Raw genomic sequence first — 23079 nt, forward strand, 5'->3', positions numbered from 1 at the left:
ACACCACCAGGACTCATCGTGAGGCAGCGGCCCTATCATGTCCCGGAGGCTCGGCGACACTCCATCGAGGAGGAAGTTAAGGAGATGCTGAGGTTAGGGGTGATCGAACCATCCCGGAGCCCCTGGTCCAGCCCCATCGTCCTGGTCCCGAAGCCCGATGGCACCCTCCGGTTCTGTAATGACTACCGTCGCCTAAACGAGATCTCGGAATTCGACGGCTATCCAATGCCCAGAGTGGACGAACTCCTCGACCGACTCGGGAGGGCCCAGTATATCTCCACCCTTGGCCTGACAAAGGGGTACTGGCAAGTCGGACTCACAGAGGAGGCCAAGCCCAAGACCGCCTTCTCCACCCCAAGTGGCCACTGGCAATACCGGACCTCGCCACCTCGCCCGTACCGAGGCCAAGTATCTGGGGTTCCAGGTGGGCCGCGGCCTGATTAAACCCCAGCAGAAGAAGGTAAAAGCTATCCTCTCCGCGCAACGTCCCAGCTCCAAGACACAGGTACGGGCTTTCCTGGGGTTGGCAGGGTATTACCGTTGCTTCATACCTAACTTCTCCTCCTTAGCAGCCCCCCTGACAGACTTGACCAGAAAGGGGCAGCCGGAGAAGCCATCCTGGGGCCCTGCAGAAGAGGAAGCGTTCCGTCGGATCAAGGCAGCCCTCACGTCGGAGCCAGTCCTGCGGGCCCCGGACTTTACCTGCCCCTTTCTGTTGCAAACGGATGCCTCGGACACAGGATTGGGTGCCGTCCTCTCCCAGGTACAGGACGGCCAGGAACATCCCGTAATCTACATCAGCCGGAAGTTGACCCCCACGGAACAGCGCTATGCCACCGTAGAGAGGGAGGCGTTGGCCGTCAAGTGGGCAGTCCTGGAGCTGAGGTAGGAAGTTTACCTTAATTACTGACCATGCCCCTTTGCAGTGAATGGCCCGGGCAAAAGACACCAACGCCCGGGTAATGCGGTGGTTCCTGTCGCTCCAGGACTTCCACTTCAGCGTACTACACCGAGCCGGGACGGCCAATGCCGACGGACTCTCCAGGATTTGGTCAGCTTTCGCAAGTCTGTCAGGGCACACTCCCCGCCCACCCCCAATCACGTCCTCCTTGTTGTTGTTTTCTGTTCCAGCTTCTGTTGTTTGGCTGCTCTTACTTGAGATAGATGACTACTGGTGCTGGTCCTTGTGGTACATTAGCTGTTCCAGCAGGCGGTGCCTGTGTTGTTGTAGTCTGATTTGCTGGTGCAGGCACATTCATTGTTGCAGGTAGATTGACAGGCACTGAAGTATTGACAGGTGCCATCACTGAGTGGTCTTTTATTTCTGTACTGCTTGGACCTTTTTCTTCTTGTTGAGCAGCTCCTCAAGCTGCAGCTGAGTCAGTTTTCTTTGAAGATCTTTTTCTTGGTTCTTCATCTTTAGCTCTAGTCTTCTGTGCTTTTCTAAAGCGTTGGCCCCATGGTCTCTGAACTCTTTATGTGACTTTGAGTTCAGACCTACCACATCCTCCAGCTTCACTTTCACTGCTGCAGGCATGGCTTCAACAATGGCGGTCCTGAAGAGTGTTGTCAGTACTTTTTCCTGCTCAGGATCTTTTTCCAGTTCTTCTTTTCAGCATCTTAGTTGTTTCTGTATGTAGGTGGTGGGATTCTCAGTCTCCCCAATTGGCTCCCCCTACAGGAATCCTGGATCAGTGATGATCTCAACATCTGTTCTTCTATTTCTTAATGCTGGATGATTTCTACCAACATATGTCCATGTATAATAGTCTTCTTCTTAAACATATTCATCATCATCAGTTGTCTCAGTATTCTGGCAGTTATATACAATGCCAGAGCACTCCCTGTCTCATTTACACTAACCCTTATGTTATGCTTAGGGTAAAACATAGACCCCAGATCCACATTACATCTTTTTAGAGATTAGTTTTTTACTTAATAATAATGTTTCTGATGTCCGTTATGACATGACTACACGCATAATGTTTGGGGTCATATTGACCTCAGCAGCAGTTTTATTGCGATCAAAGAATTTTCACATGTTTTAAATATGTTTGGTAACTAATGTGTAATTTCTTAATACTTAACTCTCTCTCTCTCATTATCTCTCCCACATGCACACACATGTACACGTACTCTTTTATATATCCATAAACACACTGTCATGGGTTGAAGAATCACCCGACAGCGAGGAGTACAAAGTGAGGCCCCGGAGGGTGGATTTATTAGGGTGAGAGAGATTTTAGTGGTCGGAAGTGGGAAGTGCTGGTGCGCTGGTCGTGGTGGTATCCCAGGTGTGGCGTGTTCGTGCGTGGGGGGTGCCGATCGGTCACGAGCTTTCTGCAAGGGAACACGGAGAACAGCGTTAGCATCCAGTCTTCTGGAGTGATCACTACTCACTTGTGTATCAGTGGCGGCGGCTTATGTAGCCGCCGCTTGATTGTTGGCAGCCGTGATCGATCGGCCGGTGATGAGATTTCCAGGTGCTCCTCGTGCGTTTCCAGGGCGACGCTGATGAGGCATCGTGACACGCGTCACACTCACCACCCCCCCCCCCCCCCCAGGCATTGTCCTGGTCCTCTTGTACAACGGGGAGATTGGGGGTGGGCGGGAGTGTGCCCTGACAGACTTGCGAAAGCTGACCAAATCCTGGAGAGTCCATCGGCATTGGCGTTGGCCGTCCCGGCTCGGTGTTGTACACTGAAGTGGAAGTCCTGGAGCGACAGGAACCACCGCGTTACCCGGGCGTTGGTGTCTTTTGCCCGGGCCATCCACTGCAAAGGGGCATGGTCAGTAATTAAGGTAAACTTCCTTCCAAATAGATAATACCTCAGCTCCAGGACTGCCCACTTGACGGCCAACGCCTCCCTCTCTATGGTGGCATAGCGCTGTTCCGTGGGGGTCAGCTTCCGGCTGATGTAGATTACGGGATGTTCCTGGCCGTCCTGTACCTGGGAGAGGACGGCACCCAATCCTGTGTCCGAGGCATCCGTTTGCAACAGAAAGGGGCAGTTAAAGTCCGGGGCCCGCAGGACTGGCTCCGACGTGAGGGCTGCCTTGATCCGACGGAATGCCTCCTCTTCTGCAGGGCCCCAGGATGGCTTCTCTGGCTGCCCCTTTCTGGTCAAGTCTGTCAGGAGGGCTGCTAAGGAGGAGAAGTTAGGTATGAAGCAACAGTAATACCCTGCAAACCCCAGGAAAGCCCGTACCTGTGTCTTGGAGCTGGGACGTTGCACGGAGAGGATAGCTGTTACCTTCTTCTGCTTGTGTTTAATCAGTCTGCGGCCCACCTGGAACCCCAGATACTTGGCCTCGGTACGGGCGAGGTCCGGTATTGCCAGTGGCCACTTGGGGTGGAGAAGGCGGTCTTGGGCTTGGCCTCCTCTGTGAGTCCGACTTGCCAGTACCCCTTTGTCAGGTCGAGGGTGGAGATATACCGGGCCCTCCCGAGTCGGTCGAGGAGTTCGTCCACTCTGGGCATTGGATAGCCGTCGAATTCCGAGATCTCGTTTAGGCGACGGTAGTCATTACAGAACCGGAGGATGCCATCGGGCTTCGGGACCAGGACAATGGGGCTGGACCAGGGGCTCCGGGATGGTTCGATCACCCCTAACCTCAGCATCTCCTTAACTTCCTCCTCGATGGAGTGTCACCGAGCCTCCGGGACACGATAGGGCCGCTGCCTCACGATGAGCCCTGGTGGTGTCCGGATGTCGTGCTGTACCACGTTGGTCCGCCCAGGGAGGGGGAGAACACATCGAGGAACTGACCGACCAGGTGCTGCAGCTCCGTCTTTTGGGCAGCTGACAGTTGGGCTCCATGTCCACAACTGGTTGATATGGTACAACTGGCTTTCCCATCTTCGCCCGGGCTGAAGCACCCTGTAGGTGACCGGGCCCACCTTCTCGGTCACGATATACGGCCCCTGCCAGGTGGCCAAGAACTTGCAAGCCGCGTTGGGGACCAGGACCAGGACGTGGTCTCCCGGCCAGAACTCCCGTGGCTGTGCTGCCCGATCATAGTGCCGTTGTTGGGCCCGCTGCGCTTGACTGAGGTGTTCCCGGACCAATGGCATCACTCTGTCGACCCTCTCCCGCATCAGACGGACATGCTCGATCGACGACCGGTGGCCGACTGGCTGCTGCTCCCACGCCTCTCTTGCGACACCCAAGAGGCCCCGGGGCTGCCGCCCAAACAGGAGCTTGAAGGGGGTGAAACCGGTGGATGCCTGCGGGACCTCTCGGATGCCGAAGAGGACGTAGGGCAGCATCTGGTCCCAATCGCGTCTATCTTCAGCGGCCACACGTCTCAGCATTTGTTTGAGGGTCTAATTAAACCATTTGACTAAGCTGTCCGTCTGAGGGTGGTAGACCGTGGTCCGGAGCTGCTTTACCTTGAGGAGCCGACAGAGGTCCGCAATGGCCTTGGTGGTGGCCTTCCGTAGGGGGATAGCCTCCGGGTACTGGGTGGCTTAGTCAACAATCACCAGGATGTGCTCGTGCCCCTGGGTGGACTTCGGCAGCGGCCCCACGAGATCCATCCCGATCTGCTTGAAGGGCACCTCAATGATGGGTAGTGGAACCAGGGGCTGGGGGTAGGGGTCCGTGGCGACGTTCACTGGCAGATCGGGCACGCCTGGCAGAACCTCTTCATGTCGGCGTCCAGGCCGGGCCAGTGGAAGCGATCCCGGATCCGTTGGAAGGTATTCTGGACCCCGAGGTGGCCGGCCATGGGATGTGAGTGGGCCAGCTCCATCACCGTCTCCGTCTTTGTCCGAGGCACTACCAGCAAGGTTTTTTTCCTCCCCCCTTCGCGGTGCGACACAATAGAGCAGGCCTTTCCTGATGATGAAGTGTGGGACCGGGTGGGGCCCTGGCCGGACCTCCTCCCCCTCGATGACCCGGACCTGGGCCCAACAGTGCTTCAACCAGTCGTCATCGTGCTGGGCCTTGCTGAAGTCGCCCTCTCCGGACACCTGCTGGAAGACATCAAGATATAGGTTAGGGAAACTTGGGGACTCACCCTCTCTTGCGCGGTCGGATGCCAGCAGCACGGGGCGACGTCAGTCCCCCTTCTTCCGGAGGGGTCTTTGGCGGCTCCCACAGGGGCTGGCAGGCTGGGTGGCGGCGAGGAGGAGGTGGTCAAATCCGGGCCAGTCCCTCCCCAAGAGCATTGGCACCGGGAGGTCCGTGACGATCCCCACCTCAAGCGACCAAGATCCTGGGGCGGCCGAAATGGTGACGCGCCGTGCCGCCACCTCTTGGGTGTCCCCGTGGACACACGTGATGGCTAGGCAGGCTTTAGACTCCGGGCGGGGGGGACAGTGGGGTGGACGAGGCTGACCGCGCTCCCGGAGTCTAGGACAGCTTCCAACGGGTGGCCGTTTACCTTCACCTTGGCTCGTGGGGCCCCCCCAGGTGGGGAACATGGAGAACAGCGTTAGCATCCAGTCTTCTGGAGTGATCACTCACTTATGTATCAGTGGCGACGGCTTATGTAGCCGCCACTTGATTGTCGGCAGCCGTGACCGATCGGCCGGTGATGAGGTTTCCAGGTGCTCCTCGTGCGTTTCCAGGGCGATGCTGATGAGGCATCGGGACACGCGTCACAACACACACACACATACACACACATAACACTTTCTCTTTGTTCTCTGTCACACACACGCACAAAGTCAGACCAACATACAGGTTCTCACTCTCACATGTGTGCACACATACTGTACATGCATCCAGGCACACATACATGCTCTCTCTCTCTCTTTCCCTCCAACACACACTCAGCTGCTCTGTTCTCCTCCTCCCTGCCCTTTTGCTTTTGCTTTTTCTCTTTGCTGACACTCACAGAGATACTTTCACTCTTTCACTCACACAGATGTTTCTCGCTTGGACACGCACACACACACACACACACACACAGCTGCTCCTTCACTCCCACTCAGTGCTTCCACTCCCTCCATCATGCACACACAGATCAGATGAGAGAAACACCAACCAGCCTTGGTTTCTCTCTCCCTTTCTCTCTCTCACTCTATGAACGAAAAACCAGTCTCCTGTTACTTTTTCTTTATGAACAATTGTTTCACAGTTTAGATCCCATTGTTGGTAACTTGGATGACCTCCAAAGACCAGACAAAGCCAGTTCTTTGAAATATTCTTTGTTCTTTCAACTCTTATTAGACTCTTTACTTTCCAATCACCATCTTATTGCCTCCTCCTTTATTATTTTACAATTGCTCACACTAGTTTTCCATAACATAAACAGTCACATAAAACATATAAAATTAGCACATTTAGCTTCATGCAAAGCCCAGTATAGTGGTTATTATATCAGCTAAGCAATCAGCGCTTACAGTAATGTATCCAGCACGCAGCCCACACACACAAATCTCTCTCTCAACATACAATGGACAGACAGAGACTAACAGTTTAACTCTTTCCAGTCTGCAGACACCCGCACAAGCAGCCCTTCTGCCGTGGAGAGTCTCTGTTACGGGATTTCTTGCCCCTCTTAGGCAATTACACACTTCTTATATCTACTTTTCGTGGGGACCCACCAGGGCCACACCCCACCAACTATGGGCGGCTCCCTGGTTCCTAGGCGCCCCCACTTTTTTCTCTCTATATACTTTTCGCAGGGACCCACCAGGGCCACGCCCCACCAACTAGGGGCAGCTTCCTGGTTCCTAGGCGCACCCACTTAGGAAGTAGACTCTTTACAACTCTACCGCATGCGCATCTTTTGACATCTGGAGCCTCCAACATCTGTTACTTCAACTTAAATGATCAAGATTCAATTTGGGAAAGCCTTTCCTCGACCACAGCCACAGGTTTTACCTAAGCAACCATGCACACAATTCAACATTTTAATTTAAACAAAAAATTGCTCTTACCTCATTAGTCTTTTATTGTTTGCATGTTTGCCAGGTGTTCAACTGCCATGGCTCTCATCAAGGTCAGACTTCAAGCCAATCCTGTTCGTGACACCAATTGTGTTGTGGAGCAAGCAATGGTCTCCTCGAGATGACGGCCACCTCATCTGAGTTCTCTGTCTCGTTTTATACCCTTATCTCTTACCAAAGGTAGTTCCGGTTTTTAATTGGCACTGTCTGACAAGTTTGCCACACTTTAACACTAGTCCTCCTAGTCCATTTTTTTATGGTGGAATTCAGCCAAATCAACAATTAAGAAATCGCCTCTCCCTATTGGTTGGCTGTGGTCATGTGAGACATTCATCATATTTATTTACCACTGCTGTCAGCCTCTGGAAATCACCCAAAGTTCACAGGGGTACTTTAGTTCACAGGTGCACTCCAGAGGTTAGTTAAGTTCACAAAAAACTCAATGGAATACTACCAGGACCTCCCAGTGGTAGGTCTTTTATATGTCCAATCCTGTTCAACACTACTAGTACTGCCCAATGGGATGGCCTTTATACATCCGACCCTCTTTATGACATCCAGTATTTGGGAATAACTCAGCATATTGATTGATCAGTATATTGATTTCCTTCATAGTTATGCATAATATTATAAGATAATACCATATTGAGTAAATAACATAGAATAACACAATTATATTGAGTAATACTATAGAATAACAAAATTCGCACAGGACTCCTCTTGGGCCAATCAGCACCTACATTTTGGAGCATAGTACGTACCCGCCATGAAACAAGGAAAAAGTGCTTGCCATGCCGCCTGGTTTGACCACCATGGATTCGGCTGGGACAAATACGGTAATGACAATTGATTTTTTTTACGATCTAATGGTCTTTTGTTTAACTGTTGTTAATGTTATAGTTATTTTGTAGAAAGGGGGGAAATTAAATCTTTCTCCCAACGTTGCAAACACAGTAGTTATTATCCCACGTTTTTATGGTAGCCTACTAGCTCTGGTAACAACATCTTTGCCTGGTGTTCATTATAACTAAGCATTTGCCTCTTCCTCTGGTGAAAATGTTGTTGCCGCCAAGTAGACTGGTCATGTCTTCAGCGTGATACTGAGAGGGAGAGAGAGAGTAGTAAGCGATGAATGTGTCGAAATGCAATACCTTCCCCTGGTTCTGTTGGCCCCAGTGCCCAACACAGAGCTACCCCTGTTGGGCCCAGTGCCCAACATCAAACTGGCCCAGAGACTCCAAGGTGTTGTCTAGTTTCCCAACATATAACACACACACCCAGATTAACATGCATAAAATTATTTGATGCATCTTCTGAAAACGGCACGTCATTTTAGCAGACAGGGAAGAAGTCATGGGAAGGGTCTTTTCCTGCCCTTTTTGGAGCCAGTGCCTTCCAACCACTTCACACCAGTCAAAGAGATAGAAGATTGTTGAGTGCACTACCAAAGGCAGTGTAGAAGTTTTCCATCTGCAAGCTGGTTTGGGATGCAGGTCTATGCTGATACCAGAGAATTACACACAAGATGAGGTGAGGAGAAGAGAAACTAGTATTTGTGCAGTTTAATCACACCTGTGACATCCAGTATGGTTCACATACAGTTTTCTACCCAACAGTCAACGCATGTAGTAATCAGAATCAGAATCAGAAAGAGCTTTATTGCCAAGTATGCTTGCGCATACAAGGAATTTGTTTTAGTGACATAAGCTTCCAGTACACAGAGACAACAACACACAGAGACAACAACACACAGACAAAAAAAAAACATTACAAAAAAGGAGAATTACAAATTGGCAAATAAATAAGTGTATAAACAATTGTGCTATAAATGATAATGGAATAGGATTGAGTGAGATGCAGGAATGTTCTAGGATGGAGGGTTAACAAATAAATATAAGGATATTGCACATTTATAAGCATAATTGGGGAGCATTTAACTGTTCATGAGGTAGATTGCCTGGGGGAAGAAACTATTCTTGTGCCTTGCTGTTCTGGTATTTGCAGCTCTGAGGTGCGGGCCAGATGGCAAAAGTTCAAAGATGGGGTGACTTGGATGTGAGGGATCCAGAATGATTTTATGAGCCCTTTTCCTCACTCTGGATGTATACAGTTCTTGAAGGGTGGGCAGAGGAGCACCAATAATCCTTTTGGCAGTCCAAACAGTTCTCTGTAGTCTTCTGATGTCTGATTTTGTAGCTGAACCAAACCAGACAGTAATTGAAGTACACAGGACTGACTCAATGACGGCTGAGTAGAACTGTTTCAGCAGCTTCTGTGGCAGGTTAAACTTCCTCAGCTGGCGAAGGAAGTACAACCTTTGTTGGGCTTTTTTCACAATGGAGTCAATGTGATTGTCCCACTTCAGGTCCTGTGAGATGGTGGTTCCCAGGAATCTGAATGACTCCACTGCAGCCACAGTGCTGTTCATGATGGTGAGTGGGGAAAGTGCAGGGGGGTTTCTCCTAAAGTCCACAATCATCTCCACTGTTTTGAGCGTGTTCAGCTGCACCAGACAGCCAGCTGCTCAACCTCTTGTCTGTAAGCAGACTCGTCACCGTCCTGGATGAGGCCGATGACTGTAGTGTCATCTGCAAACTTCAGGAGCTTGACAGAGGGGTCTTTAGAGGTGCAGTCGTTGGTGTACAGGGAGAAGAGCAGAGGGGAGAGAACACATCCCTGAGGTGTTGGTGGAGCAGCTGTTTGACATGAATTTCCCCAGTCTCACTAACTGTTGCCTATCTGTCAGAAAGCTGGTGATCCACTGACAGATAGAGCTAGGAACAGAGAGCTGGGTCAGTTTGGTCTGGAGGGTTGTTGGGATGATGGTTTTAAACGCTGAACTAAAGTCCCCAAACAGGATCCTCACATAAGTCCCTGCTTTATCCAGATGTTGCAGGACGAAGTGCAACCCCATGTTGATTGCATCATCCACTGACCTGTTTGCTCGGTACGCAAACTGCAGGGGGTCCAGTAAGGGTCCAGTGATGTCCTTCAGATAAGCCAGAACCAGTTTTTCAAACGACTTCATGACGACAGACGTTAGAGCCACAGGTCTGTAGTCGTTAAGTCCTGTTATCTTGGGTTTCTTTGGAATGGGGATTATGGTGGAGCGTTTGAAGCAGGAAGGCACTTCACACAACTCCAGGGATCTGTTGAATATCTGTGAAAAGATGGGGGCCAGCTGGTCAGCACAGATTTTCAGACAGGCTGGTGTAACGCCATCTGGGCCTGGTGCTTTTCTTCTTTTGTTTTTCTTGAAGACCTGGCGCACATCATCTTCACAGATTTGAAGAGCAGGAGGTATGGAGAGGGGGATTGCAGAAGGTGTTAATGGTTGTGTAGGGAGATGGTCAGAGTGGGTGTTGGGGGTTTCAAATCTACAATAAAACTCATTCAGGTCGTTAGCAAGTCGTTGATTAGCCTCAGTGCAAGGGAATGGTGTCTTGTAGTTTGTGATGGCTCTCAGTCCTCTCCACACTGAAGTTGAGTCGTTGGAAGTAAACTGGTCTTCCAACTTTTTAGCGTAGGTCTTTTTAGCCGCTCTAATCTCTTTGTTCAGTGTGTTCCTGGCCTGATTGTACAAGACCCTGTCCCCATTTCTGTAGGCATCCTCTTTGGCCTGATGAAGGTGTCTGAGTTTTACTGTTAACCATGGCTTATCATTGTTGAATGTTAAATAAGTCCTGGTAGGAATGCATATATCCTCACAGAAACTAATATAGGATGTTACAGTATCTGTGAGTTCGTCCAGATCGGTGGTAGCAGCTTCAAAAACACTCCAATCAGTGTAAATCCTGCTCTGTTTCGCTGGTCCATCTCTTCACAGTCTATACTACGGGTTTAGCAGATTTAAGTTTCTGCTTGTAGGTCGGTATAAGATGAACCAGACAGTGATCAGAACGTCCCAAAGCTGCTTGTGGAACAGAGTGATATGCATCCTTTATTGTGGTGTAACAGTGATCCAATATATTACTGTCTCTGGTGGGACATGTAACATGCTGTCTGTATTTTGACAGTTCACGGGAGAGATTGGCTTTATTAAAGTCCCCAAGAATGATTAAAACAGAGTCCGGGTGTTGTTGTTCTGTGTCTGTGATCTGATCAGCGAGTTTCTGTAAAGCTGAGCTCACATCCGCTTGTGGAGGAATGTAAACACTAACCAGAATGAACGAGTGAATCTCCCGCGGCGAATTGAACGGCTTGCAGTTGACAAACTGCATTTCTAGATCAGGACAGCACATCTTCTTTAACACAGTTACATCTGTACACCACCGTTCATTGATGTAACAGCATGTCCCGCCGCTGCGCAATTTCCCCGTTGATTCTGCTTCGCGGTCCGGTCTGAACAGCTGAAAGCCCGGCAGATGGAGCGCGCCGTCTGGTATGGCGTCATTCAGCCAGGTTTCCGTGAAACACAGAGCAGCAGAGTGAGATAAATCCTTATTTGTCCGAGAGAGTTGGACGAAGGAGTTCGTCCGTTTTGTTGGGTAGAGAGCGGAGATTTGCGAGATGGATGCTAGGCAACGGCATTCGAAATCCGCGCTTACTGAGTCTGACGAGCATCTTGGTGATAATATTATCCACCTGCCTGTTAAGCATAAGTTAAGTTCAAACAAGTCATGACAGCGGCCTTCCATCTAGGGCAGGCATTTCATCAGGTTTAAGTGAAATGTTGCAGTTTCAAATATGCAGTACCAATTAGACTGCTGAATTTTTTTCTTTCATAGTTCAAGTACAATGCACATACATTTAGACTCAAATAGTAATAGATATTTGTGCAGTCTTTTATTTCATTTTTTGTGAAATCCAGTTTGTATCTGTTAACCCAATTCATTGTTCATGGGTATAATGTTACACTTCAAAAAGCATTTCCATATGGGCATCGCACCATTACAATGTTTGTCAGAGAAGATGTCCTTCACTGCATTCTTTCCAACTTCCCTGTTGTTGTGTCAGCTTGACAGAAGTCCAATAAATACAAAATCTTTGGAAGCAAAATACAACATTTTGTGGCATTTTTATTTGTTTCAATTACTTTGCTGTGAATGGAAGGTGGACTATAAGGTGCCTGGATACATGGTGTCCTAGACTGGACTTGAGCAATCATGAATCAACATGAATTATTAAAAACCTTTTAGTCCTCTTATTGGCACAGACATGACTGTCAATGATGGTGAAGTAGGTACAATGCATGTGCGAGTGTGGTCAAATAAATGTATCTTCCAAAACTATTTGAATGAGAAAGGGGATCAGTGGCAAGGAGTATAGTTTCAATTTCCTCTGTCTTCAATGGACATACCATTTCTGACACGGTAACACCTGTGTTATGAGAGTTATGAGAGAGCCTTGAGCTCTCCCAATCAAAATCCTCAATTTGTATTCCCTAAAACCAACAGAAGATAGTTTTATTAGTATATAGATTGAAAAAAGTATTTAGAGGCAGGACAACAATGTCATTGGCATTATTACTCAACTGCCACATCTTCCTCAAACATCTCTGGCTCAAGGATGGGGTACAGCAGCATCCCAAGCTCCAACAGCTGGTTTGGGGTAAGAAAGCCCTCTGTCCTGATAGGATGATCATTCCATCCAGCAGAAAACTTGGCCAAACCAGCCTTGAGTCTTGGGAGGAAGGTGTACTGAGCACAGAAGAGATGGAGATTATCCGAGATTTCGAGGCATCCATCTGCCTCCAGGCTGTGTAATTCGTCATAGTAAACGTGAGTAACTCCTGTCCAAACGTCCCTCCACAGACGTTCTATTCTACAATTCGTACATAGACAAGTTCACCCTGGGGCAATCAAACTATGTAAAAGAATAGCCAAACAGCAATTCAACTGAAGTAAATATCACACTGAAGGGCACACCAACAATAACAAGACATGTCATCTACTTACTTGGATCTTGAGGTAATTTGATAATCATTGGAAAAGTAATAATTCACCTCTGGTTGTGCATGTTTTTCCATTTATAAAGCTTCCATGTCCCAAAGCTTACATTTTCAACACCCTGGTCACCTCTTACCCTGTAACACATCAGATTTTGAAATTAGTATCCATCCAACTGAATCAACAAAACTTTAAATAAAAATACTGGATCATTTTTCCTCACCCAGGTTCATATTGCTTAAACGATACTATGAGAACAGCGTTACTCACTTGTAAGGCCATCCAAATCTCCTCACTCCAACTAGAATAAACTGAAGCGCAGTACTCTCCATGTTGTTATACCCAGCATTGAGGTACATGATCTTAAGGGTGGAAAACGGACATGAGTAATACTACTAATTGTTATGGGACGGTTGTCATAACATGGAGACCCTACGAAAAAAATGATGGATTATACAAGCAATAGTTTCATTAGTATGTACTTTGTTACAGTAGGAAACTTACATTCCTCGAGTAGCCATCGATGCCACCGAATATCACCATGTTATATCTGGTGAAAAAAAAGGACATGGTTAAATTATAAAGAAAGAAGCAGAGGATAATTACCCACAAAAATAATGCCAATGATAACTATTTTAAGTCCTGCTATATTCAAATGTAATAAACACACCTAATGAGTTTATGATTGGTGACTATGTGCTGCAGAAAATGTGGGCCTTGAACACAGTATTTTCGCCAAACGACACAGCCCATACTTGTCATTCTGTCATGGTTGGTAAAACTGTTGTCTCATTTTGATCTTTTGTGGGTAGGGTCAGGTGTTTGTCTCATTTTCACTGATTGTTTTATGTGGGCGTGACCGCTAATTGTGCCATCAGCAGCAGCTGAGATTCATTTCCAGCTCACTATTTATTGCCCTGTCTTTCGTTTTGTGTTTGTCCGATCCGTGTTCGTGCCTGGTCTTTTCGGCCTTCATAGTTTCCTGTGTCACTCAAGACGGATCGCTCTGTCCTGTATCACCGTGGGATCTTCACCTCCATACTCACCTCAGGATCGCCCATCTCAGTCCCTGCGTCATGCGCTCCTCCTGTCTGGTTCCGGACCTGATCCCTGGCAGCAAGAGTTCTGCCCAGTATTCATCGCATGGCTTTGTTTACTCTCTGACGTTCTGTGTGAACTTTGTTCATTAAAATTATTGCACTTGCATTTGCTTCCGCTCATTTTTTCATTAAATTAAATTAAATTAAATTTATGTATTTAGCAGACGCTTTTATCCAAAGCGACTTACAGTGCATTCAGGCTATCAATTTTTACCTATCATGTGTTCCCGGGGAATCGAACCCCCAACCTTGCTCTAGCATGCTCTACCAATTGAGCTACAGGAACATGTTATAATGTTACGCCTGCATCCTCCTGTATATGGTTCTTCTTGAGACTCCAAGAATGTCTGCTACACATGGGTTTAACAAACTGCTCAGTTGATGGAGGGCTTCACAGCTACATTCTCCATTGCATTTATTAAGGCCCTCTCTCGGGTCACTACGTATTCCAAATAATCAAGATCAGGAGGGTTGTTGTTGAGGGCACACTGCAGTCTTTCCCTCAGTCTGGCTAAGCACTCCTGAATGACAATGTTGTGCAAAAGCAATGTAATGAATTGTTAACATACACCATCTAGTAATGCAACCCATTTCATCAGCTGGAGCTATTCTTTTCTGATATCACTGAGAATCACTGTCATACTATGTATTAGATGACATTATGTCATACATTAATAATAGGGTTACTATTAATATTATTTATTGTGGTAATAATAATATTCCAAATAGGAGATGTGAGCTACAGAGAGGTAGCTGGTAACATAACAATCTAGAAGTAGTAAAGGTTGAAAGTAGTAGGAACCTTTCATTGCAAAGAAATGAAATTGCTTTATCATAAACAGATTAAATTAGAATCAGAAAGAGCTTTATTTCCAAGTATGGTTGCGCATACAATGAATTTGTTTAGTGACATAAGCTTCCAGTACACAGAGACAACAACACAATAAAAAAACCTTTGCAAATCAATAAGTGTATAAACAATTGTGCTATAAATTATAATGGAATAGGATTAAGTAAGATGCAGGGATGTACTAGGATGGAGGGGTAACAAATAAAAATAAGGATATTGCACATTTTTATTGCATAAGTGGGGAACATTTAACTGTTCATTAGGTAGATTGCCCGGGGGAAGAAACTGTTCTTGTGCCTGACTATCCTGGTATTTGCAGCTCTGCAGCGCCGGCCAGATGGCAAAAGTTCAAAGATGGGGTAACTTGGATGTGAGGGATCCAGAGCGATTTTCTGAGCCCTTTTCCTCACTCTGGATGTATACAGTTCTTGAAGGGTGGGCAAGGGAGTACCAATAATCCTTTCAGCAGTCCAAACTGTTCTCTGTAGTCTTCTGATGTCTGACTTTGTAGCTGAACCAAAACAGACAGTTATTGAAGTGCACATTACAGACTCAGTGACGGCTGAGTAGAACTGTTTTAGCAGGTCCTGTGGCAGGTTAAACTTCCTCAGCTGGCGAAGGAAGTACAACTTTATCACTGATTGCTATGGATTTCATGTCAGGTTGATTGCAAATGTGACGGAGGCGATGGAAGAGGAACCACCAAAATTAAGGAATCGTAGCAAACCAGTTGTATTTGTTATGTGACTACAAGCCAACTAGTTATGAATGTTACAATATTGCCAGATATGTTTCCTATACCATGGTAACAGTAACTGGTTGGATTGTGCCCATAATCACTATAACATTAAGTTTCACCTTGCTAAACTTTGTGCAGATCTAAAAGTGAAAAAGTGACATGACATTCAGCCAAGTATAGTGACCCATACTCAGAATTTGTGCTCTGCATTTAACCCATCCAAAGTGCACACACACAGAGCAGTGAACACACACACACACACACTGTGGGTGCTTCTCAATTCTTATTTGTGCATCCTTGTTTCCTTTCCTCGCTTCCTTTCCTCGTGTCTTAGCTCCACCTTTTCAGGATGCGAGGGAAGGACACAAGGAAAAGACGTGAGGATGGAGGACTTGAATCAAGTGAAATGATTTATCCTCACTCCCTTCAGCATTACTTCAAAGTGTCACCAGCTGTGATTAAAGGGATCTGCCTTTATGTTGTTAAAGTTTGTTAATTAAGACATTCATAATAAACATTAATAAAACAAGATGCCCTGTTTGAAATATATGACATGCATGGTTTATTTGAAGTGAAAAGGTAAAATATAAATAAAAATTATTACAACAGATGTGAAGGGGGAGGAGAATTTATACGTGCGTCACATTAAGTCGATAAAAGACTCCCGCATAGAATACACCTGTGTATCCTCACTCATCACTCCTCATGAAGCCTCCTCCCTCCTTGATCCTCGCGGTGCAATTAGAGAATTGAGATGTCCTTCAAGATGGCTGTGCTTGATCGGTTTCCGGGTCATAGGATGGAGGACGGAGGAGCGATATTGAGAAGCACCCAATGAACACACACCCGGAGCAGTGGGCAGCCATTTATGCTGCAGCGCCCAGGGAGCAATTGGGGGTTCGGTGCCTTGCTCAAGGGCACCTAAGTCGTGGTATTGCCGGCCCGAGATTCAAACCCACAACCCTAGGGTTAGGAGTCAAACTCTCTAACCACTAAGCCACAACTTTCCCATAATCACAGCATAAGTTGGTCAAAAATGAATCTCCAAAAGAATAGCTGGGTTGTTTTAAGTCACAGGTGGGACTGGCAAGTTAGCTAGCATGATGCCTTCTATTTCTAGATCTTCTGATTAAGTTTACCGGTACTTATCTGAGCTAACAACTTGATCACTGTCACTAAATATAAAGAAATCATTGACTTTCACTCGGTCCTATTCACTGGCAGTTAAAAAAGGGTTTTTATTGTACGCAATGCTATTTGTAGACTAGCTTTAGTGCTCCTTGCTGCGTTGCTAAAATAATAGCTGAAACAATGCTAATGTGCTAGTCATAGATATAGAACAATGGTGCTAGCTAGTCATCTAATGTAAATGTAAACATGATTTTTGTATGCTCGCGGACTAAACTAAATGTTTCTACAAAATAGCTATAACATTAACAACATTTAAACAAAAGATCGTTAGATCATAAAAAAATGTATTGTCATTACCGTATTTGTCCCAGCCGAATCCATGGTGGTCAAGCCAGTCGGCAAGGCAAGCACTTTTCCTTGTTTCATGGCGGGTACGTACTATGCTCCGAAACGTAGGTGCTGATTGGCCCAAGAGGAGTCCTGTGCGCCAGTGAATGCTATCTATCGATCTGTGCTTGATTGCTCTTCCTTCATCCTCCAACTACCCGGATGTCTTTCTCAGTAACTTGAAATTTAATTTGAGAACTGAATCTGAATTGTGAGAAGTGAATGTGAAGATATATAGAGAGTTTAATTTTCAGTGAGGATACATTTTTTTTGGATTTCAGTTCCAAACGAATAAATTCAATTTTCAAATGATACAATTCAGATTCAGTTTTCGATGCAATGATTCAAATTAGACAATTCAATTTTAAATTATGTTATTCAAATTCAGTTTTTCAATGCAATTATTCAAGTTTAGCAATTCAAATTCCAATATACATGACTGAAATTCAGTTTCTGGTAGCCCATATTTCAGCCCATACATAGGCTGTGTGTGCGGCCTTCTGAATTGGGAATAGCAAACATGCAATAAGGAATGCTCTTGATATGCAGCTCTTGCAAATGATCTTTTATGTTCATTGTCTGTCTTTTCAAAGCATGAATTGCATAGCGTTTTTCTTTAGTTTTAATTTGCCCAACTATTGATCTGACCCTGTAGACTCCATAATCCCACTCTGTCTCCTGCTTTCGGTATTTTTTTTTTCTTTTTTCATTTTTTTTTTTTTAATGGTGGGCGGTTTTTAATGGTTTAATGGTACACAGTTGGTTAGAGCAGTGCTGACTGGTGAAAATGGAGGTGCGCTCACTCTATTGGTTAGTAAGACTGCCACTCAAGGTTGGCAGTCATGCATTTGCTCTGGAACAGAGTAATATCACATCCACATTGCAGGGTTTTGCGATTAGCAAATCGCAACGTCTCAAATCGTGATTTCGATTAATCGCACAGCCCTACCATCAAGCTACATAGGTGATGGCAGATTTAACTTCTCCATGATGGGAAAACACTCAAGAGTTCTCTTACTTTGTGTCAACAATGTCTTTTTGACCTGCTTTTCACTGCTCTGCTGCACTTGGCTTTCCAGCACTTGGTCTGCGTGTCTCTCGTGCGCTCGCTCGCTCCTCGGCCACTCTCCATGCAGGTTTCGCTCACCGTGGGTGGCGTATTTACATAAACTTTCTGGTGTTCGTAGTTCCTAGAGATGGGAATCTTTAGGCACATCACGATCCAATCCGATTCCGATTCTGGGAGTCAAGATCCAATTCCAAAACAATTCTTGTTATGCATTTTTTCCTAATTAATTCTACTTCTGTGCAAATACATCTTTGAAAAGCTCAGAAATATTACTGAACAAAAATGTAATAGATTGAATTCCCTAAAAAAAAAGAAAAAGAGAAAAAAAAGTTACTTTTTCTGGCTTTTTTGACCCAAAGGAGCCAAGTGTGACTCCCAAATGAAGAGGCCAAGAGGGTAAAGAGGATGCACAAATACTTTGAATAGATAGTTTATTAATCTGTTTAGTACCATATTAGCATGATGATGCTGATATAAGTTTTTAATTAAAAAAAAATATAATTTTTTTTTTAAATTACTATGAGTATAAAGTATAAGAGTATGAATATTTAAAGTGTTTTCTTTTCATGGGCCAATAATTAATCCCAAGAGATTTCATAACATCTCTTACAGACATCCCTACTGATAAAGAACTTATAAAGATCCAGACCTCATAAAATTCAGTTTAGATCACAAACAGTTCTGAATGCGTTTTTTTGTAAGAGTTTCTCACTGTTATTCCTGTATCAAGCAGTGGATGGATATTGAAGCCTAATGAGTTGTAAACCATTTTAAATGTTTATTAATATTGCCAGCAATTTACATTGCATTGTCATTGGTTTCGTGTGATTTGAGTGATCATCTATATACCATGATGGATAACATGTCTTACCCTGTGATACTGACTTTAATAGTGCCCAAAGAATCTAAATCATATAGGCATGCATATTTTATTTGTTTTCTTGCCTTATATGTGCTTATATTGTCAATAAATATTCGTCTTGTTATGGCCATTATAATGGAGAAATCTTTTCACGAACCAATGTACATATTTTTGGGTCAATTGTGTATAAATGGGATTTATGGAGCCACAGGATTCTACCCCAAAATTTTGTCTGATTTAATATTGGATTCATATGTGATCTCCTTTCATATGTGTGCTCTGCAGATATTTGTGATTTATAGCTCTTTACTGTGTGAGTTCACAATCTTAACAGTCATGTCTTATGACAGATATGTAGCCATATGTAAACCTTTAGACTATCATTCCAGATTAACTAAAAACACCTGTGTGAAATTAATTCTTTTTTCATGGATTGTTCCCACTTGTTCTATTTTAACTGCCACTCTGTTATCACATTTTAGGCCAATTTGTGCCTATCATATAGATAAATTATATTGTGACAACTGGTCAGTTGTAAAACTCTCCTGTGCTTCATCTTTTGTTAATAATGTATATGGATATATTGTTACTGTTATATTTTTAAGCTTTGTAGTAATTATCATAGTGTCCTATATAAAACTGATCGCTGCATGTAAAATATTTTTAGAAAACAGACGGAAATTCTGGAAAACATGTCTGCCACATATATTTTCACTGATAAATTTTACTTTTTCTTTTCTTTTTGATATTATGTATAGCAGATATGGTTCTAATGATATTTCAGAGAGTTTGCGTAATTTTTTGGCTCTAGAATTGGTGATAGTCCCACCTGTGTTCAATCCTCTTATCTATGGGTTAAATATTAGTGCTGTACGCAAAAGTGTTTTTACTTTTTGTTACATCAAGAGTAAATGTTTAACATGCACCAAAAAGATGAAAACATAATTAAAAACAATATTCATAACAATTAGGTTTTCATATATATGAAGAATGACAAAAAGTGAAAATAAGTGTATTTTTAATAAGTGTATTACTAATAAAATGCGATATACAGGTATATATAAATATTTGTATCTTGATTAAAAAACAAAAATATGACTAAATAGATATTTGTTTAACAATATCAAGTTCCCCTGGATGATAATGATCTCTGAGATGTTTTCCTCTCCATGCCTTTTTATATCTAAATGTCATTATTTTATGTTTGTACAATTTATCCTTGCTGTTATTATTAGATAAAGTAAGTTGGTACAAATGTATTTTTAATAAGTATAATTTATAACAAAGTTTTTTTTTTTTAATTTCAAAATTTTGTTCATGAGGGTCCGGTCTCTCAGCTTGGTTGTTGAGACCATACTCCAACCCAGAGCTTCCTTCATGTGGAAATTGTACAACTCGAAGTGGGATTTTTTCTCTTCTTTGTGTGGCATCCATCAGATGAACCCAGTTATTTGGCTGGTTGGCTTAGTGCTGGAGTTTCTGCAGGAACGGTTTTCCACAGAACACCCTGAAGGTGTACGTGGTGTCTTTAGCTACTCCACGCCCCTCTGGGTGGTCAGTTGGGAAGACACCTGCTTGTTCCGCATTTCCTCTGTGGCACCCTGAGGCCTCTGGTACTTTCTCAGGTCACTTTTTGGCCAAAGTTTCAGAAGCTCTCAGTAGGCCCCCCTTTTTAACCACTGGTAAGTTCCAGAGATATTATTTACAGTTAATGTTTTGTTATTACTATGATAAGATAAAGACTTGCTGTGGTTTTCAATCATTTATTTAGTGTGCACAGAAATAACGTTCAACACTCTCTGCTGGTGCACTACATAGGAATGCCAACACAGTACCGGAACCAAAGTTGTCATATGGCACAATATCATATCTTCCTCCCTTTAAAAGTAAATAACTTTCTTTTGAAATATTTTGTTCTATACATTTGTACTTGTGGCAAAAATTTATTTTTCATAACATAAAATTAACCACAGAATTTTCATAATTCACTTCTTTTAAGAAAAAAAAGTTTCAAGTTTTAATTGAACTTTCAGGAGGTCTAACAGTATTTCTTGCATTTAGACTCTTTGATAATGCCATTTTCTCTCCCCAGCTAGCTCAAATTCTAACATCACTCTCCAAAAGATGTAATAGCATATCTCCAGCATGCAAAACAATTAACAAAAATGCAGCTTAGTACGTGAGGATGCCAAGGAATGATTCTGTGTAAAAGTAGGTTATGTCAAATAATTATTTCAATACGTAAGGCTTTAAAATGATGACTCATTTATTATTCACAATATGGAAAGAGGAAATAAAAAAGTTTGTTAAGAGCATGACTTAAACATGCCATTAATGGGCTTATTCAAGTCCTCTCTTTTTACTTATTTTTATCCATTCTGCATCTACCACATATGTGTGTTTTAGCAAGGCGGTCTGTGTTGCAAATTGGTGAATTAAGATCGGCTTACTTGCCAGGTTAGGTGTCAGTACTCTGCATTATTAATTTTTTGTAAATGACTGTCCTACTACAGGATTTAACACAGAGTAAGAGCTCACTACCAGTTACAAAAGACACTGTAACAGTCTGTCACAATAGCCTTTGAGTATATTGATATAGGTAGCTATACAGGTTACGCAACATTACACAAGTTTTCATTTTTAACTACCTCCAGATGGCCAGAATTCTCACTTCAAAAAATTGAGATAGTTCAAGGGATTTTATCTTCTTCCAAAATTTAGATGGGTTATTTAGGTTTGAGGACATTGATTTGAGGTAGAAGTCAGATTTGCACTTTCTTATAAGACAAGTGCACTTGTTCCTAAGATACCTATACTTAGTAACAGTCTGTCACAGGCAATTGTAGTTGCATTTTTCATAAATTAATTTCTTAAATTATCCTTTGACTATATAGAGTATATATATAAGTTTCTGGCCCACCATCTAGTGGGAAAATAATTTTTTTGGCCCGATGCCAAACTTACTTGCCGACCCCTGATCTAAACCATGACAAAATGTAGTCTTTTGTAATGTCTAAATATAAATGCAAAACCTGATTAAATGAAGAAATGTTGTCTAAAAAACAATAACTGGACTCCAAAAGCCTTTGAGTATATTGATATAGGTAGCTATACAGGTTACGCAACATTACACAAGTTTTCATTTTTAACTACCTCCAGATGGCCAGAATTCTCACTTCAAAAAATTGATTTTAAATGCCTTCACTCTATTTTAATGTAAAATATTGTATTTGTTAAAAAATGATACAGTAACAAATAAATATAAATATATATAAATTATAATGGGAAAAATAGCTCATTAAAATGTTCCTAAAATTCCCTAAATATTCAAATTAAGAGTCAAAAAATATTATTGAACAAAAATGTAATAGATTTTTCCTCTTCAGGAACTTGAGCTGTGTTGAACGCTATGGGGAGCACCTTTAGCCTGAGCGACTCTGAATATTGTGTGCAATCTATCAACGGAAGGGCACAACATCACAGGCGGTGTGACGTAAGCGACCAGGAAGCTATAAAAGCACATTCAGCAAGCGCTCTGTGTTTGCATGTTATAGGTCTGTCTTGGTGTTGTCTGTCCCCATAAGCTCCAGAATGGCTAAGAGCAAATCAAAGACAAAACATTTGGGAAGATAGCAGATCATGCTTCAATCTGTGTTTCATGCCCACGCTTTATTACGAGTGGGGATACACACAGTCTGTGCATGGTCTGCTTGGGATCGAAGCATGCCGAGTCGACTCTCTCTTCTGCAAAGGCAGGGCAGCAGCTGCACTCGTGGGGTTCGCATTGTGGATCTGACAGAGGGAATGGAGATGGGCGAGTCCCTATCTTCTTAGGTTGCACTATGATATGTGCAGATAGTTTCAGTAAAGCAGGGTCTAGGCCATCAGGACCGGCTGATTTCTTAGTGTCAATTTCCTTAAGAGCCTTAATGGTCATTCAACATTTCTGAAAACAGAGATGATACATAAGTAGCCAAGTTGTGATATTGGAATATCTGAAACATGGTGGCAATGCAGATGAAGGAATGTGTTAAAAGTCAAATCCCTCACTGACATGTGAAACTGGTGAATTGTGATTGAGGGGTGAGGAGACATGTCTGTGTAAGACTTCTTCAGGATATCATTGTTCAAATATGTCTCCTGCCTTAATGA

General features: G+C 43.9%; 1 protein-coding gene across 1 annotated transcript; it reads left to right on the top strand.

Annotated features, from left to right (window-relative positions):
* Positions 1–18918: 18918 nt before the first annotated feature.
* Positions 18919–19872, top strand: LOC132130299 (olfactory receptor 4E2-like). Its single transcript, XM_059541986.1, has one exon. It carries the CDS (start codon positions 18919–18921, stop codon positions 19870–19872), a length of 954 nt encoding a protein of 317 aa, XP_059397969.1.
* The last annotated feature ends 3207 nt before the right edge of the window (positions 19873–23079 follow it).

The sequence above is a fragment of the Carassius carassius genome, chromosome 47 (assembly GCF_963082965.1).
Source record: "Carassius carassius chromosome 47, fCarCar2.1, whole genome shotgun sequence".
Lineage (NCBI taxonomy): Eukaryota > Metazoa > Chordata > Actinopteri > Cypriniformes > Cyprinidae > Carassius > Carassius carassius.

What these genes read in the sequence shown, in the direction of transcription:
- LOC132130299 (XM_059541986.1), top strand. Translation starts at nt 18,919, where the DNA reads ATGGATAACATGTCTTACCCTGTGATACTGACTTTAATAGTGCCCAAA.